At 42.1% G+C, this 18,395-nt stretch overlaps 1 protein-coding gene across 4 annotated transcripts in view; it reads right to left on the bottom strand.

Moving 5' to 3' along the window:
* The window catches only part of CACNA2D2 (calcium voltage-gated channel auxiliary subunit alpha2delta 2), a 310,100-nt gene that overhangs the window by 40,545 nt on the left and 251,160 nt on the right, over positions 1 to 18,395 (bottom strand). For all 4 annotated transcript variants that reach the window (XM_063426623.1, XM_063426624.1, XM_063426625.1 and 1 more), the window contains exons 9-15: positions 6,957 to 7,007; positions 4,198 to 4,297; positions 3,837 to 3,995; positions 3,542 to 3,649; positions 2,959 to 3,037; positions 2,271 to 2,320; positions 1,607 to 1,696 (exon numbers count right to left, since the gene is read on the bottom strand). In XM_063426623.1, coding sequence (XP_063282693.1) covers positions 1,607 to 1,696; positions 2,271 to 2,320; positions 2,959 to 3,037; positions 3,542 to 3,649; positions 3,837 to 3,995; positions 4,198 to 4,297; positions 6,957 to 7,007 — 637 coding nt within the window. The remainder of the gene's footprint in view (positions 1 to 1,606; positions 1,697 to 2,270; positions 2,321 to 2,958; positions 3,038 to 3,541; positions 3,650 to 3,836; positions 3,996 to 4,197; positions 4,298 to 6,956; positions 7,008 to 18,395) is intronic.

The following is an 18,395-nucleotide window of genomic DNA, read 5'->3' as shown; positions in this document are numbered from 1 at the left end:
CCTAGACCACTTCCTCTCAATAATATGTTCTTGGTGCCATGGTGCTGTCATTTAACTCTGCAATTACAATTATTGTTAGTATTAAACAAACACAATAGTGTCAGGAATATATGTATAGTTCTAAAAGTACTGTTTAGGTGTTATGCCTTCCTTGTCCCTGTTAAAAAGGTGAGTTTACTCACATAATTTCCAGCACCAGACTCGTCGAGGCTGGCCCTTTCACAACCCTGCCTCCTTGACTGAGATGATCAAACTTGATGATCTTAGCCAATCCAATGTTTTCCCATAGGAAAGCCTTGGGACGCTATTGCACATGCACAGCAAACAGGGTGCTGCGCCAATCAGCAACTCTTTATAGAGATGCATTGAATCAATGCTTCTCTACGGGGAACATTCAGCTTCTCCATGCAGAGCGTGGATACACTGAACGTCAGTGCTGACGCAGGAACTCCTAGTGGCTGTCTGAGTGACTGGCCCTAGAGGTGTTACTATACAGAATTGTTAACACTGCCGTTTCTCTGCAAAGGCGGTGTCTACAGTAAAAGGCCTGCAGGGACAGGCTGTAGACATCAGAACAACTACATTTAGCTGTAGTTTTTCTGGTGGCTATAGTGTCCCTTTAAGGTTTGTATTCCTAACGCTAAAGTGTTCCTTTATTACAACAAGTGTGAAGTGTGAAAATATAAGTTCATATAATACTCAGTGTTTTGTCACATTAAAATTTACACAACACATTAGGGTTTAGAGTTGGACTTCAGGCATAGCATAGAGCAAGTTTTAGGAGGGGCTTAAGTCAACATATGTCAGAGAACTCATAAAATGTACTCTGAATATTCTGAAGCCTCTGGTGTTTCTGCAATCCAGCAATATCTCTGTATATTGTGATGCAGGGATGTACTACAATGGTGGAACTGTGATTAACATATTTTGAACATGTTAGTGTCAAACTGTTGGTTGTTTTACATGGTAATGACATTGTTTGTGTAAGGTGGATATGTATTTAACAAGACTAACACGTTCTGTTACATCATGGTTTGGTTAACACTGTACTGCACTAATTTTAAGTGGCAGCAATTGCCCAGAGCACCTGCCTTACAAAGACTTTTCATTGAGCTACACTGAGAAATATGTGATTGGACAGCCACAGAAAGTCTGGGCAGGGTTAGAAGAGAAGGACCTGCAAAGGCAGCAGACAAGGGATTTGCAGGTTCTGCAAGCTGTTTTTAGATACAACTCCAATGAAAAAAATGCATTATTAAATGCATACAAGTTTTCACTTGGGGTATAAATAATAAGCAGTGATTTTTTATTGAATTTGTATTTGGACGGTAGAGTGTCCCTTTAAGTGTTGTAGATGGTATGGAGATGTGTGGACTAGTGTGTGCAGCACTTGCAACTGGTGTTTGTGAATTATTAGCGGGCTGTTTGTACATTAGGAAGGATAATTTGTGATAAAATGCACAGCAGAGAGCAGGAAGTCGGATAGCCAGTGGTGGGATATTCTATTTCCCCATGATGATGTCCGAGGTCTATCGCTGTGTGCTGGTAGAATTTGAGAACCTGGAAGAAGTTTCAGCAATAAAGTCACACATCTTTCACCTCTTACCAGTGCATCCTGATAGACATTTGTCCACTGAACCTGTTTGGCTTCATTACCAGCTAGAACCATTGGGCGCCCAAGGACATCAAGATACTCCTGTGAGATAGCAACAGATTACTAGCAGCATGAGATCAATAAGAAAAAAGAAATCTGACACCCCAAACTATATGAAACCCTTAAAACTATATGTTTAATCCAAAATGAGATACAATAAATTCAGCACTAAATCAAAGAGACAAACGTAAAAAAAAAAAAACTGTATTGCAGGTTACAAAATGGCTACATTTCAGCTCCAGCAATCACTCCCAAGCCAGTGAAGAGTGGCCAGGCCATTGCAAGATATAAAGTTTCCAGGCTGTTTGCCATCTATGATGTTAACCTATTTGGAGACTGCTATTCTCTATAGGCATCAGCGTTTGACAAAGTAAAAAAAAAAAAAGGACCCAGAAAACAGAAAAAACGTTAGCAATGACAATTATATCTAAATTTCTCGATTAGGGCTATATTTCATTAGCCCATGTCTGAATAATAATTCTCCCAATTAAATAAATGGGAAATTTTATAACAGATTTAAGTCTCATCTTTGGTCCAAAATCAAGATTTTGGAGTTAAAACGAATCATACATTTATATGGGTAAAGCACATGAACCATAAAGTCAGATTCTCTCACCTGAGTGTTTATTCGAATTGCTCCAATAGATGGAATTTCAAAATAGTAACCTGTAAAATGTTGAAATATATAAAAAAATAGTGTGCAAACATGCATATGGACATAGCTTACAATGAGATTGCACAGCACAATTTATTTTTTTTATAATTCTTTATTTTTGAGTGCAGAGTTGAGTATACATTTCGGTAATATTACATGGCGTTACAGAGAGATTGATAATGTTTTGTTTAGCATAGTCATGGTGTGCTGCACTTTTTTTTTTCATAACAAGAGTAATATTGAAAGATATACAACAGGCTTGTCAACATTTTTGTACGTATGATAACAAGGGATAGATTTTTGTGAGTGCTTCCGAGAGGAGTTTTGAGTGTGTGGTGTCTCTAGGAGATGGGCTCTCAGGTGTGCCCTTGTGATGTGAGGGAGTGTCAGTTGAGGTTCTGCGTGGAGGGTTGCTGCACTGCACAATTTAATTGGTATGTATATATAGTTGCCAATAATTAAACATTTGAATTCACATATGTCTCACATACAATACATATATATATGTATAGACACACATATGCCCAAATATAAGATATACATATGTATATACCTCAATCTGTATTTTAAGTTTTTGCATACATACTAGCTGAATTGTTCTTTATTTAAAGATATAAATATCACACATACAAAGCGAATTCTACTTTACCCTTATTGGCACAGGCCATCCATTGTAGAGGTGTTACATCATAATTATGCTGCCCGACTGAGAACGTGAACACTCGTACCTAACGGAAGAATAGTATAAGACAGACAGAAACAGTGTCAAAACACAAAGTGGGTCATTCATAACGTTACACTTCTTTTGTTCCTACTGAATACTGCATACTCTCTCATGACAGGGAGTTTGTAGGTACGGATGTGTGGCAACCGACAAATTGCTCCCAATCTTGGTGCCATATATAAGCTTACTTGCCAAAGGCAGTAGTGACGTGGGTATTAGACATTAAAAAAAGGAATGAGTTATCAGAAACTCCTCAACACACTCTCTGCCCCATAAGAAAGCAGGAGATTTAGTCCATTGGCAAGCACCTAAAGCCCACTGCCTCTGTACAAATACTTCAAAATTCTGAATTCAGAATGTACCACTTAACATGACCAGAATGGCCTGAATCTACATTATAATTAGACTATTATCCAATAAAGATCTTGTAAGTCTATTTAGCCATTAGATAGTCTATCTTCTCTTTGTTATAAACCACACACACAGATCCAGTTCCGTATTTACTTACGGTCTTATTTGGCCAGTTGTATTTTTCAAAAACATCTTGTACCCGATCCTCTCCACCATCCGTGAACATCATGATCATTTTGTTACAGTTGGCACGAGTGACATTTGTCTGTAATAGGAAGATTGCCCATGTGATAGTGTAAAGATACCTTCACATTTATGCAGAACTTCTTGTTTAGAAATTACCTCCCATGTGAGATTAGCCCACCATCTTTATTAATATTCTAATTGTTTCTTGTAGTTTCCCTTAGTACCTTGGTTTCATTCCTTATACACAATGTCTATGTTTCACTCACATTCTGCAGCTGGTTAAATGCATACTCAAAGCCAGCCTTATAGTCCGTTGTGCCTCTGGCCACCATGTCTTGCACGGCTTCTTTTATCACCTTCTTGTTCCTGACATTGGCCTGAACAAGCTGTCGAAAGCAGGACACGGGTTCCGCCTTCTCATGGAACTAGAAATGGACAATGTCAGCAAAGAGGCAAATCAGAGTTACGAGCACAGAGAAATGATTAGCGTACGTAGGAACACGAGGACAAGACATTCTATGCAGGATGGAGTTATGGAGGTAGTATGGGTGGAGGTCTGATGGAATAAGGAAGGTGGCAGTTGGTTGGGATGGCAGTGAGGGAACATACAAGGACTGGGTAACTCACAGAGGCAACAGTCACATAGTCGTCATCAGACAGAGTGTCCAACATCTCCATGACAGATGTCTTCATGAGTTTCAGGGTCAGACCGCTCACACTGCCACTGCTGCAAAGCACATACACAGCTACAGTATATCCTGCAATGTACAGCTATACACTGAGTTTACAATGGATTTACAAATGATATCTGTCAATTTGGCTGAGGGGCACCAAACTGACAGAGCATGGTAGCTGGGGAGATTAGATGGCAGTGGGGCCAGTGTGATGGCAGTGGGAAAAAGGCAGAAGCAGAGGAGCATGGTGTGGTGGAATCGGGTGCAGGTTTACTGTCAAAATTGTCAGGTTTTACAGAAGCAAGCATTATGTGATGATAGCAGGAGGAGGGTTTATGGAAATGATCAGTTTTTTTGGAGAATTACAATGTGTGTCTGCGAGCATAAAGAGAGGCAAAGTAAGTAGACTGCATATCTCTCAGAAGAGTGCACAAGAAAGTTTGTGTATCGTCCCTTGCGCAGTGTACATTGTTAGTATGTTGCAGGTTGTGTAGTGAAAGAGATGCAGGTTGTGCAGTAAGAGTAGAGTTGTGCAGAGTGATTGATGCAGTGTAAGCATTGAAAGGTTTGCAACATGAGCAGCAAACATCATGAAGTGGGAATGGTATTATACTGATAATGCATCACTACATTCTACAGCACTCTAAGCGTCTCATTTCTAAGCTTGTTGCGATCAGTTACCAGCAAGCCGGTAGAGCTTAAATTGTCCCTTTTATTCAAAATGTGTTATTGATTTTAAAATTCTATATTGGGCATTATTTGCTAAGTGTATCCTCATCCCCCCCCCCCCCCCCCCAATTCACAGTAGAAACACTTCCTAAATAATATAAAACGTAACTGTAGTCCAGCGCAGGGCGAAGCTTCTCACAATGTTCTCCAGTCCATGCCCCCTCCCCGTCTGACATCAAACTTTCCCTCGATAAGTCCAATCAAATGTTTCTCATAGAGAAGTATTTGATTGGACCATTTCACCGAGCCCATAGTACCAGGGATGGGAGGGAGTGGGAAGTGGACAAGAGAGGGAGGGGATTAAGTAAAAAATTAATAAAAACAGAACAATTCAGGAAATAGAGAGAGGTAGGGAGGGATGTGAGACAGAGGCTTCCCTTTGCAGGCGCGTTCCCAGTGCTACCTGCAATAGTAGAAAGTCTGTTGTCAGTGCGCAGTGCGTGCTGACGACAGATGTATTTGTTGCCCAGATTTAACATTAGGCAGTCCAGAAGTCACGTGTTCATGGAGAGTAACTAGCCTCCAACACAAAACTGCAAATATCTCTATCTGTGCAGCCTTTCAAGCAGAAAGACTACGCATACAGATTCCTACTGCCATGACCACTTGGAGTAATCCTTTCAGAATGAACCCCCATCTATAAGCCTGGTGCATGTAATTTTCAAAGAATACCTTTGAAATGTTACAAATCGGGTTAATGGAAACATTAAGAGTTTTTTTCCACAAGACCGCAAATGTTAGTGAATTGAAAATCATATTGTAAAATTAAGAGTAAAACAGCCCAGCTGTGACTACTAATTCCTAAATTTTGCAATTTTTAAACTTGAAGTTTGTAAAATGATTGATTTAAACCGGTAGTTGGTTCAGACATTAAAGAGTGTGATGGACTATGGGTATGTTGTGGTTTCTGTAGTGTTTTGAACAATTATTCTAGTTACTGTAATATGTGCAGAGTATATAGAGATTGCTGAAGTAAAATGATGTGGTTTAGTGTTTGTTAAAATTTGAGGATTGCAGTGAGTGCAGAGGTTGCTACATTAAGTGTCACAGGATATGCACTGACTACTGCAGTGACAGAGGTAGTGTGTGCAGTGAGTGTTAACATGTGTGCTGTGGCTATTATGGTAATAGTGTTACTCTGGGTGATAAAGTGTAAAGGTATTGCAATTTGTACTGAGTTTCATGTGTGCTACCACAATTGCGACAATGTGGGTATTGCAGTATGGTTGGAAATGGTTACTGCCCATAGTGGCAGAAATTAGTGTTTTGCTGAAAACAATGGATCATTTTTAAATTACATCCAGAGTATAAACAAACACTGAACAAGAACTATATAGAATCGTCTATATTAACAATTAGTCTATATTATTATTTATTAGTCAATACAATGTTAAACAAAAATCTGCACATCAGTCAAGCCATAAGATTTGCTTTTGCCACAGAAATCACAAATTTGCAGTGATGTTACTACCGCAAAGGATTCTGGGTGGCCATATGCAAATCAGTTTAACAAAGAATCACATTTTTGTCTCATTCCTTTTTAACCCCTTAAGGACACATGACATGTGTGAGATGTCATGATTCCCTTTTATTCCAGAAGTTTGGTCCTTAAGGGGTTAAACATGGATTCCTTTAAATCTGTGTTTGCTGTATACAACAGCTTTGAAACACAACTCGGGAAAAGATGCAAAGCCAGTGAACCACTCATAGACAGCTGTTTCATTGTTAATGAAAATCATTATTCTTTTTTATGTATTTAAGTCAAATGTTTCCATACGTGCAGAAAGGACCCCTAAATGCTCATTTCTGGGTGTGCCATTAAACACAAGTGATCCCCACATAAAAAATAGAGATTATACAGATTTCTAACATTTGCATCACACACAATAAGCCTGTCACTGCACAGCAATCACATGATCCGGACACGTGGACAATGTGCAATAGGAAGCTATACCTTTCTAAACACACATACTTTCTACTTACACATCAACAATGATCACCATATCCTTGGGGGACGAGGCACCCTGTATATACCTGAGAAATAAAAGATAAATGCAGAATTAGCAAATTACGAGTACATGGCTGTTAATAAGGTGGCAACATATTCGGCAACACTGTATAATGGCGAAGATCAACATACACGTAGCCGGAGACACAACCTGTTACATACATGGTGGAACAAAATGTGAGGAGGGAACCTGCTTGAAGAAGATTTCTTAAACATCATATCCGATTAGAAATGCAAAATAAAGACTGTAAAATTATAAGAGGGAAGATCCTAAAACACTAAGGTTATGCTGTTGGTGCATCATGTTTTCTGTAAAATGCACATATATCTACTAATTATGTCTTTATCAGGGTTTTCAAAGATTACAACAATTTCTTAAATAAGCACCAGTATAATATTTTTACACCGTGAATTACATTTTTTTTTTTTTTTTAATTCTTTATTTTGTTCGTGCATAAGATTAACATGTGAATTTACACTGCCACAATAGCTGGTGCATTCAAGTTTGCAAACACGCATTGTTACATGGCATTATTAACATTGCACTTTTTTTTTTAGTAGTTATATAAACAGGATAAAACATTAATGATGTACATAGCTTAGAGAGATTGAGAAACATAACATATAAAAACAACGCTTTTGTTTTCTACGCAGTAGATTAATATGCTGTGTCAGATGCTAGGCTGAGACATGTAAAATTGTCCTGATTGTAAATTAAGCAGACATGTTACACATTACGACAATACATATGAAGCGGTCAGTGTGGGTCACCTAAACTTGTGTGAATATATGAGAAGGTTGAGACTTAGATTAAAGAAAACATCAAGTCGATTAAGACAATTAGCTAACAGGCTTATTCATGTGTGTGAGTAGCTTGGCAAGGTATGTAGCATTTATCTATGAGCACACAGTGAGACACCATTTCACCTAAGAGCTGTTTGTGCCGTGGTATTCCACATATGGGTGCCTTCTAAAGTAAAGTAGAGCAATACAGGTAGCATTATGTTGTGTACTTTAGGACACGCTGAATGAGATGTGGGTGTATACTTGCCAGTACTGTATATGCTGTACATGTGCATCACATGAGAAAATAAAAGGTGGTGAGAGACAGGATAGCGTTCATTTTCCAGGTGAATTGAGTGCCATATCCCCTGATTGACAGTGGGTAAGGTGGATGGCCATTAAGTCCATGCGGTGAGGACAGGTTAACCAATTCCCGACCGGAGGTGCACAGAGTCCTGTTTCCAAGCTGAGCATTGCAGGCTTTCCCGATTTATTGTGGATCTACAGGTAGGGACTGTCGCTGGAGGGGTACTCCCTGGTACTGCCGTTGAGGTGAGCTCTCTGGCTTGTACTTGGTGCTGTTGTGGCTTCACTGCAGGACGTGCGTGTAAAGTCTCCGCTGTAAGTGCGCTGTACTTGGCGGTAAAGTTAACGGTCGCTGGTGGGGGTACATGCTGTAAGGTCTCCCTCTCCTCTAGCACTTCTGCCTTGTTCATTGGGGACAAGCCCTCACTGTGAGGCTGGTGGGAGGTCAGGTTAGTGTGCCTCTGCTCGATTACTTGCCTCCTCCTATTGCCATCTGACCGGTCCTCGGTCTCCTGCTGCTGGCGAGTGTCTCGCTGCTGCGGCCCTTCTACTGGGGATGTCTGTGCCTGCCCCCGTGCGGTCTCGTTTGGGTGTGTATGTGGCTTGATGGCAGGCACTGCCCTAGTGCTCTCCGGGAACATAAGGGCTTCCAGCTTGTCCCAGAAATCTTGGAAGGCCCTGTCCAGCCGGTGCCCTATGTCTTGCTGCTCGCTGTGAGTACAGGGGGAGCATGCGGTCTCCGCCATTTTAGGTGTAGTGCCATCGCTTGTTGTCGGACCCTGTGTCTCCTCAGCTTTCTCGCCGGGTCGTGCCAGGGTCTCTCGAGGGTAAACCGGGATAACCCCCACCGGTCCAGAGGGGGGGGAAACGAGGGTCTGGTCTCCGCTTGCCAGCCGTGGGGGTCAGCGGGGGAGCGGCCGTCTCCCGCGCGCCGACCACGCGTGTAGGCCTCATAGGAAGGGCAGGTGGTGTATACCAATTCTGTCGTTTGGGTGGCATGGTTGTGTGCCCCTTGATGTCACCTGCCGGTTGGTAGCCTTTTTGGGCCGATTAGGTCCCGTTTAGGTGGTTGAATTCAGCTTAATTGTTGCTGCAGGGCAGGAGCTAACCAGGTCTGCGTCCTCTCCCTGCAGCGGTCAGGCCCCGCCCCCCACATTTTTTTTTTATTTAGAGCCTAAACATTGAACTTTTGATCCATTTGGCCACAATTCACTGTATCATAACATGAACACAAGTCGTTTTTTACTAAAATGTACTACAATGGGACTGAGGGAATTAAAGAAACAGAGGCAGTGGGTGGTGCTTAGTGGTCTTGGAGGGTGTGGTTCAGAGGTTCAATATTGATTACATCGGGTAAAGACAAAGGGTCAGAGTAGGAGGTTGGTGGACACAGAGGGTTTTGGGATGAACATGAGGTTGGTGGCTTTGGAGAAAGTGTTTGATTGAAGGAAGTGGCTGCTCATGAGTTTTATAGTCTTGAAGGATGTCATTGGCTAATGGGAAAGACAACACATAAGGTTGATAACTTTCGATTGAGGGTGAAGTATGAGGTATGTGGTTCTGGATGAAGCACTTGGCTGAATAGCACTGTTTAATAGCACTGACGGAAGCATTTAAAGCATCAAAGTCAAAGAATGAGGTTGGAGGCTTTGAAGGGTATGGCTGGTTAAAGGTTAGAGCCAAAGCATGATGTTAGTGGCCTTAAGTGAAGGTAGAGAGTCAAAGTACCAAAGGTTGGTGGCAATGAAAGGCATTGCTAGGTGAAAGTATTTGTGTGTAGGGTACGTAAACACATGAGGTTTGTGGCCTTTGAGTAAGCCCTGGGATAAAGAGATACATTAATGCTTTATGCATGAAAGAAACACTCAAAACACCCAAAGAACTAGCTTGCTAAAGATATTTATGTGTGAAGAGAGTGAGTGTCTTAATTTTACAAAAAGTGCACATTTCAGATTTCTGTTATTTCCTGGTTGTTTAGCTTAGTGGAGTTAAACTCAAAATTTGTCATATCCTAATTATTTTCACCCATGAATTCAGACAGAAGAAATAATTGTCTTTAATTTATTTTAAACCTCTATGCATTTATCTAGAGAAAGGAAATTAAACAGGAGAAGATGACACGTTCATAGTAAAACGATAGATTAGACAGATGATAGGGATAGAGAAAGAAAAGAGATGAAGGAGATGAAAAGGTCTGGCTAGGAGAGCTGTCAGCGGGTCCCTTACCCGGATTCTCACCATGAGAATATTCATATTAAAGGGACACTATAGTCCCCAGAACAACTACAGCTTAATGTAGTTGTTCTGGTAAGTATAATCATTATATGCAGGCATTTTCATGCAAACACTGCCTTTTCAGAGAACAGGGACACTCCTCAGATGGCCACTGGAGGTGCTTCCTGGCTCAGTGCTGCACAGTAGGCAGCACTGCCGTTCAGTGTCTCCATGCTCTGCATGGGGACGCTAAATTTTCCTCATAAGAGACGCATTGATTCAATGGATCTCTATGAGGAGGTGCTGATTGGCCAAAATGGTGTTTGGTCCTGCACCTTGTCGATTTTAGGTCACCAAGGGGGTGGAATTCTGATGAGGTCACCAAGGGGGCGGAGTTAGGAAACAAGGTGAATTTTATTAACTTTTGAGGGGGCTAAGGGGGAAGGAGGGCGTAAGCAACCTAAATGGTGGGTTTTGCAGTATAGGGTCAGGAATACATGTTTGTATTCCTGACCCTATAGTGTTCCTTTAAGTCACATTGATAATCGCTGTCAAATTATCATTCTGATCAAAGTTTGGCCTGCAATGGCAGAGCCGACTTCCAGGATTAACTATTTTTTTAATGAGAATTCATACAGAGATGTATAAAAGATTAATTCCAAAAGTGTATATATATCCTGTCTATTTACACTGAACAAAATTATAAATGCAACACTTTTGTTTAGCCCCCATTTTTCATGAGCTGAACTCAAAGATCTAAGACTTTTTCTATGTACAGAAAATGCCTATTTCTCTCAAATATTGTTCACAAATCTGTCTAAATCTGTGTTAGTGAGCACTTCTCCTTTGCCAAGATAATTCTTCCACCTCACAGGTGTGGCATATCAAGATGCTGATTAGACAGCATGATTATTGCACAGGTGTGCCTTAGGCTGGCCACAATAATAATGTGTTTCGTGGTGCCTACCTCTCGTTCACATCTCCAGCATAGCCTGGAGTGGTCTGGGTTTACGTGGTGGAGTAGATGTGGTGTCCTATACCAATGTGTTAGAAGTTTGTAGGCCGTTTCCTGTGTTTTGCTGTGAGTGGAACAGTGGTGTGTAAGGTAGCAGATGGATTCCCATTCTGCTTCTGTAAGCTTGTTGCCAAGGGCAGCCTCCCATTTTCCCATGAAGAGGGGTGTCTTGGATGGGGTTTCTGATTGGAGCATGGAGTATAGGAAGGACACTCCGTGAGGGAGCGGGGAGTGTGAGCTGACCACTTCTATTGTGGTCCGGTCTCAGGTGATAACAAGTAACTGACATTTCTATCATAGTGCGAGGCCGTACATCTACCTCCCCCACCCCCAGCTCCCCGCCCCCCACTGGTTCGCTTATCTAGCGTGTGTAAACCTCGTCCCTTCGAGTTACCTGTCCTATCACTCTCTAGGTTTGGGGGTACCCTTATCCGGGGTCAGGATGAAGGCATTCGTGTCCCATGGTCGCCGGATTCGTTTTAGTCAATCTGGGTGTGCCCTCACGGGTGGTCTCTTACTTATCTGTGCCCCCCTGTCCCGTACCTATAGTGTGTAAGTGCTCTACGGGTGGTTCTGGGCTGTGTGACCCGATTGCAACTGTCTCCCCCCCCTCTTTTTTCCTTTACCGATGCTCCCACCCCGGGTGTGCCCCGCCAGCGCCACCCCCCGCCTGCTCCCTGAGGTTCGTCACAGGGCAGGCGGGTGGCGGCGGCCGGGCCCAGCCAGGGGGGTGGGCACCCCCCTGTTCCCCTAGACATAGATATGTGGACCAGATTTTGCTCGACTCTCATTCACCCCTTGCGTTATCATAAGAAGTTCATAATCAGTCCAGTAGGCTACAGGGCTCCGCAGGGCCGGGCTCCTGCGCTTTTGGTGCTCCCCCCGGTGCTTCTCTGCTATTGTGACTGGGTGTGTCTCCCGTGGGAGGTTTACTTGCGGTTCAGAGGGGTCAGGGCGGTGTGTCCATTGTCTCTGGTCCCGATAGTCGGAGAGGGTAGTACGTATCTAGTTCACGGGTGGTTTGAGGCGGGACCCCGGGATGGTAGGTAGGCGGTGCACGGTCCTTTACATGTTGGCGCCCGTAGGGCGCGTGGTCTGCTGTCTTGTTCTTCTTGGTCTGGTGGGCTGCTGCGTCTGGCGGTGTGCTTCGGGTGAAAACTCGTAGAAGGCCAACGGGTCCGGCCATGTCAGCTGTATGTGCGGTAGTTGTAGTTCCCGCACAATGTCTCTCACATCGCCGTCGTTCTTCACTGTGAAGGAGCCAGTGCTTGTGGTAATTTGTATACCAGTGGGGAAGCTCCATCGATATCTGATCTTGTTGGTTTGTAGTATGCGTGTGAGCGGGCGCATGGCCCGGCGATACGCCAGTGTCGCGGGAGCTAAGTACGGATATAGTTGTATTTCCGCGCCATTGTGGAGGATTTGTTTTTTATCCCTAGCGCTTTTCAGGATGTCTTCCTTCACTTGAAAGTGCAGTAGACAGCACACCACATCCCTTGGGGGGGACTCCGGCGGGCCTTTGGGTCCGAGGGCCCTGTGTGCCCTAACAAAGTCAATAGGCGTCGTGTACGGCCGCTGTAGGAGGGAATTGAAGATTTCCGTGAGGGAATCTCGTATTGGGGTGGTCTGGTCGAATTCCTCCGGCAGGCCCCGAATTCTAATATTCTGCCGCCTCCCTCTGTTGTCTAGGTCATCCATATGGAGGGCCATTTGGCGCAATTGCACTTCTTGCCGCTGTATTACGTTTGCGGTGGCGTTTTGTGCCGATGTCACATGGTCACAACACTGCGCTAGCTTGTGTTGGATCCCCTGCATGTCCTCCCTTAAGGCATGGAGTTCCCCCGCTATGGACTTGTGGAGGGCGGCATTTGCCTCTTTAAGGTCTGCTTTCGTGGGTAGGTTGCTGAGTAGGGATGCCCAGTCTAGCTGGGATGGGGGTAGGTCAGGTGAGGCCAGGCGGGTCAGGCCCGAGGCCTCAGAGTCACTGGAGGCCTGGGAAGCGTGGTCCGCCTGTGTCAGGAGGAATTGTCGCATGCCCGATGCTTGAGACCCCCTCGGGGTGTTGGCGGTCGCTGCTGCCTGCTGTGGCTTGTTGTTTTTGCCCATGTTGTGCTGTATGGGGCTGGTGAGGCGGGTAATGGTGCAGAGTCTGCAGGGAGCTCCTGGTTCACGCCGCCATTCCGTCAGGCGTCCAAGCCACGCCCCCCAAACGGTCATATTTTAAATACTATACATCCTACAGCGAAGAGCTTTATATTGTGAGAATCACAAGACCCAGACCTACATTGTGATGTATAGTATGCCATTCATTCCTATGGGAACAATTTCGCCACAAGAACGACGATATTCCGTGAACCATTCGGCGAAACGTTCCACAAAGTAATAGCACACCAATCGGGAACAATCCGCACGTTTTGGTATATTACTGTCTATGTAGTGTAAAAACTGTGGGAGGAGTTAGGGTGGTAAATTTGGCTATAATAAGAATAATAATATATATGTGAGATAACATTAAGTGGTCTTGCTATGCAAGAACACTTAAATATGCATCATATGTTCCATGTACACATCAGACAGATTTCATGAACATATAATCTAAATATACATTATATATTCCATATACTTCAGTTAATAGTAAAATGGATTTTTCTGCATCTTGGTATTATTACTGAGATATAGGTCTGGGGTGACAGCTCAATTGACAACTGTGGTAAGCAGATTTCCGACTCACAGGTATATACCAAATGTACGTTTTACAGATATATACTCCATATACTCACCAGATGGCATTTTAAGTACATGTGTTCTTGCTATTATGTAATTAATTATGTAATATAATTCAGTGCATAATCCTCTCTTTGAAGGCCCGTTGCAGTTTTTGCAGTTGTGTTTAAAATGCCCTTATATTCTAAGTATTTCTCGCAAATTATATACATAAGTGTGTTAGCAGCACTGCTTTCTATTTGTCATTGTGAGTAATGTATGTGTATTGTCCCGATGAGATAATGCAGAAGAAAAATGAATTGGTATATGTAATGGACAGGCAGTGTTTCATGAATTGTACTCAGAGGGGTTACAGAGAGGGACTGTTTCAATTGAAAATGCAATAAATTCACACCACTTACAAGTTCACACTCTCTTTTTCTTCCTTTTAGTAAAACAAGCTGTCTGAAAAACAGCTACAAGCACAATTGGTTCTGTTTCCCATTGTTCAAGCATCTCTATAAGGTACCATAGTACTGGACAGTAGGTTTTTGGGACTGATGTAGTCACCATTTTGCTTGAGAATCTTATTTCACCTAACCACACCCTCCCAGCCCCCCAACCTTGTCTGTTACTTAACTAAGACCATAGACATCATGTGCTGACTGCCAATCACACCCTACAAGACCGCAAACGGACACTTCACTGCCCAAAAAATGTTTTTTTTAAATCACTATTCACTAGATATGCAGACATGCATGCATTTTTTTCATTGATAGTATATGTAACACACTTTGCAAAACCTGGAGGTCTCTTGTCTGCAGCCTTTGAAGATCCTCCCCTTGTGACCCCGCCCAGACTTTCTGTAACTATCCAATTACAGACTTCTTAATGCAGCTGAATAAGAAGTCTTTGAAATGCAGGTTTGTTTGGCAATTGTTGCCTCTTGCCTACTACAAAGTTGTCCTTTCCTAATTACTTGCACCCATGAATGCAGACAGATCAAATAATTGTCTTTAGTTTCTTTCAAACCTCTACTTTCCTTTCTCTAGATAAATGCATCTTCCAGTAACGTACATAGTGAAAATATATTGTCAGTGACAACATTGTGATGGCCTGGGTGGAACTTAGCACATGTAAACTATATATTTGGACGAGAAAGGGGGAAGTTCCTCTACTTCAGTAAACTGAAAAATGTTGAGAATAGAATAGGGGGTGAAAAAACTGTTGGTCAAAGGTAGAATTTAGAAAAGAGTGAGATATGCTTTAAGAGGGATCTTGAATGAGCTGGAGGAGAGGATACAACTGCCAAGAAGAGTTCAACATTCACCCCCAAAGAAGTAGCATCGATAAGAGCTTATATTGCTAGATGTAAGAAGAATCAATACCGTAATCTTAAACTAGGGCAAGTGGCATGTGCAAAGCACAACAGAGCACTGAAAATAACTGAGACAGCAGGTATATGTCTAATTTACAGAACTCCTTGAAGTGCAGAGACAGAGCGTAGTAAGCTAGAGAAAATGCTGTAACCAGAGAAGAGACATTGTGGTTGGATGATATTAAATACACCAGGTGTTATATATTATGCAGGATACGCGTACAATTCCACAAGTGTGAGATGTGTTTTAAATATCACAAATGCACAGAAGACTGAAATTTGACACAAAAAAAGACAAGACAAATATCCAATTTTTCAGTATTATGGGATGTTCCACAGATCCATTCAATGAGAAAAACAATTTACATTGTAAGCAAAAACTTGGAATCGGAACAACAAGTTCTGTATAGCAGATAGATATCCTATTGTTGAAGTATGACAATGTACATGCCGCTTTTAATGGTCTTCGACAACTGGGAAAACTATCCACTCATTGGTTAGTATAAGTTCTGGACAAGCAAAGGCAGCTACAAAAAACCCTACCTTAGTACATAGCTTACATTATGGTAGACATAACCAAGGATACTGGAAGAAATTCATTTCATGTCTGAGCTCAAAAGCCTAGAGCAGGGAATGAATTTTTCCCTCACTATACTTACAGAATTGTCAAAGTATCTCACAGTATAGCAGAGTCCTTTAAATGGATAAGCATTCCCCCTGCTGTTCATAATGGGCAGGTATCCACATCAGTCCTAGAAGCAGGTCAGTTATAGACTCAAACAACATCTGTAGCATAAGAGTTGTATAAAACTGAACCAAGCTCTTACTACATGATTTTTTTATTGTAAGGTTAAGCCATACGATAGATGCCCATGCTACCAGCCTTCACTATAATATAACAAGTCTTGCGTCCTGCACAGAGGTAGTAACTGGGTTATGTAAAAAGCTGCGTATGTCCATGTCCACTTACATAATAGCAGACAATGAACTAAATAAGTATTGATACAGTTCCTACAAGCGAAACAAAGGCTCATTCATGGGAATGCACAATAAATGTATTTTGCCTAAACTGTATTTAATTATACTACTTCTGTGTGTGCATGCTCACCTCTCGCTCTCTCTCTCTCTCTCTCTGTATATTTATGAGCCTCCAGTTATTTTAATGGGTAGACTTTATGTTTTAGAATCCTACATAGACCTTGATGTAATATTAGACAAGCTTTTTGAAAGTATTTAATATTATATAATACATTTATAAAAAATATTAAAATATCAAAAACAAAATATACACACATTTACACACACACACACACACACACACACACACAGACACAGACACACACACTAAACGGTAACTATGCCTTGCCTTGCACTATGCCAGAGCCTATGCCCTATTGTCAGTATCTTACATTGTTATTGATGGCAGAAATGAACCAGGGAAAATAAGTGCAAATCCATGGGAAAAAATACTATTTATAATGTACACATATCACACGCATGTATTATCAAATTCCAAAAGTACCCACAGTCACATGGACATGGCCACACAAACAGCAGCTGTGTACACACAAGTATATGCACAATCACGCAAAGTATATATACACACACAGTCTTGAGGTGCCTGCTCTGTTATTTTAGATATTTTCCAGTGGCAATGATGCGTGAAATGAAAATTGGACAGAACAGCTCAGGGCTGGAATAGTAGGGAGAGAGAGAGAGAGAAGAGAGAGAGATAGAGAGAGCGAGGGAGGGAGGAAGGGAGAGGGAGTTAAATGCGTGAGGAGAAAATTAGCAAGAAGAATAGAATACAAAGAGATACAAAGAGGTAAGCAGGGAGATAGAGGAGGAAAAGGGCACATGGAGATGGTCAGATGAGAAACACATCGAGAAAAGAAAGTGATTTTGAGATAGAAAATAAAGAAATGAGAAGAGTGGATTGGAATACAGAACATGAAACTGAAAATGGATGAGGGAAGATACACGGGTTGACAGAAGGGCAAAGAAAGAGAGAGAAATTGGATTGCTAGAATTCAGGTTTATGCTACAAGATGAGAGAATTTGAACTTTATCTCATCCAGTGGATGTCTGGGAGCAGAAAGAGAGAGAAAAGGAGGGAGAGAGATAAAGAAATAGAAACATGTCTAGTAGTGGAAGTTAGCTCATTCAACATACTGTTAGAGTTCTAGTGTAATAGAAAGCAAAAGAGATAACAAAACATAATCCAATCTAGTGGTAGAATTCTGCGTGTGCAACGGTCTTAAAAGAATTCGAACTTGGCCTTGGTCGGCTGATTTATAGACAGACAGCAACATAAACAGCCTCCAGTGTAGTGCTAGAATTCAGTTTGTGCATCACAATGTAAGCGTCCTACATCACAGAATGCAAGATAGATAAAGAAAGACAAATTAATCTAGAGCTATAATTCAACTTGCACTATACAGGGCAAGCACTTTACACTGATTTGAGCAGCAGTTGTTTTAAACATCTAGATAGAGCAACAGAGGTAGAGAAAGAGCTTCCGGATTAGTGCTATAGTGCAGGTTGTGTAACACCATGAAAGAGTTACTTGATTTCAGTCAATGGGTATCAGGACACTGTGAGACAGAAAGAGAGATAAAGGAAGGAAATCCAGTTGCTTTCTAGAATTCAGCTGGCTCGACAAACTGAAAGCATTCTACTTGGAGACAACTAGTTGAAGGGAAGATGGGAGACTGATTTCTCACTGTTTCAGGAGGCCAAATACAAATAATTCACGGTGTAACATAGCTTTAAAGCGACACTGCAGGCTCTGTAACCATTTCACCTCACTGAATTGGTAATATTGCCTGCTGTCGCTTTGATAGGCTGAAAGCAGTTGGCTGATGCTTCCTCATTAGCCTGTGCAGCACAGGGGGATAAGCTGCTGAAGTCTCTTGGATAGAATTACAAATGGTTTAACTCTGAATGGAAAGATGGCACAGGGGACACCATATACTGTAGCCACTTCAATGAGATGAAGCACTTACAGTTACAGTG

The sequence above is a fragment of the Pelobates fuscus genome, chromosome 7, assembly GCF_036172605.1.
Source record: "Pelobates fuscus isolate aPelFus1 chromosome 7, aPelFus1.pri, whole genome shotgun sequence".
NCBI lineage: Eukaryota > Metazoa > Chordata > Amphibia > Anura > Pelobatidae > Pelobates > Pelobates fuscus.
Note: the sequence above shows the minus strand (reverse complement) of the source record. Positions and strands in the feature narration are given on the sequence as shown.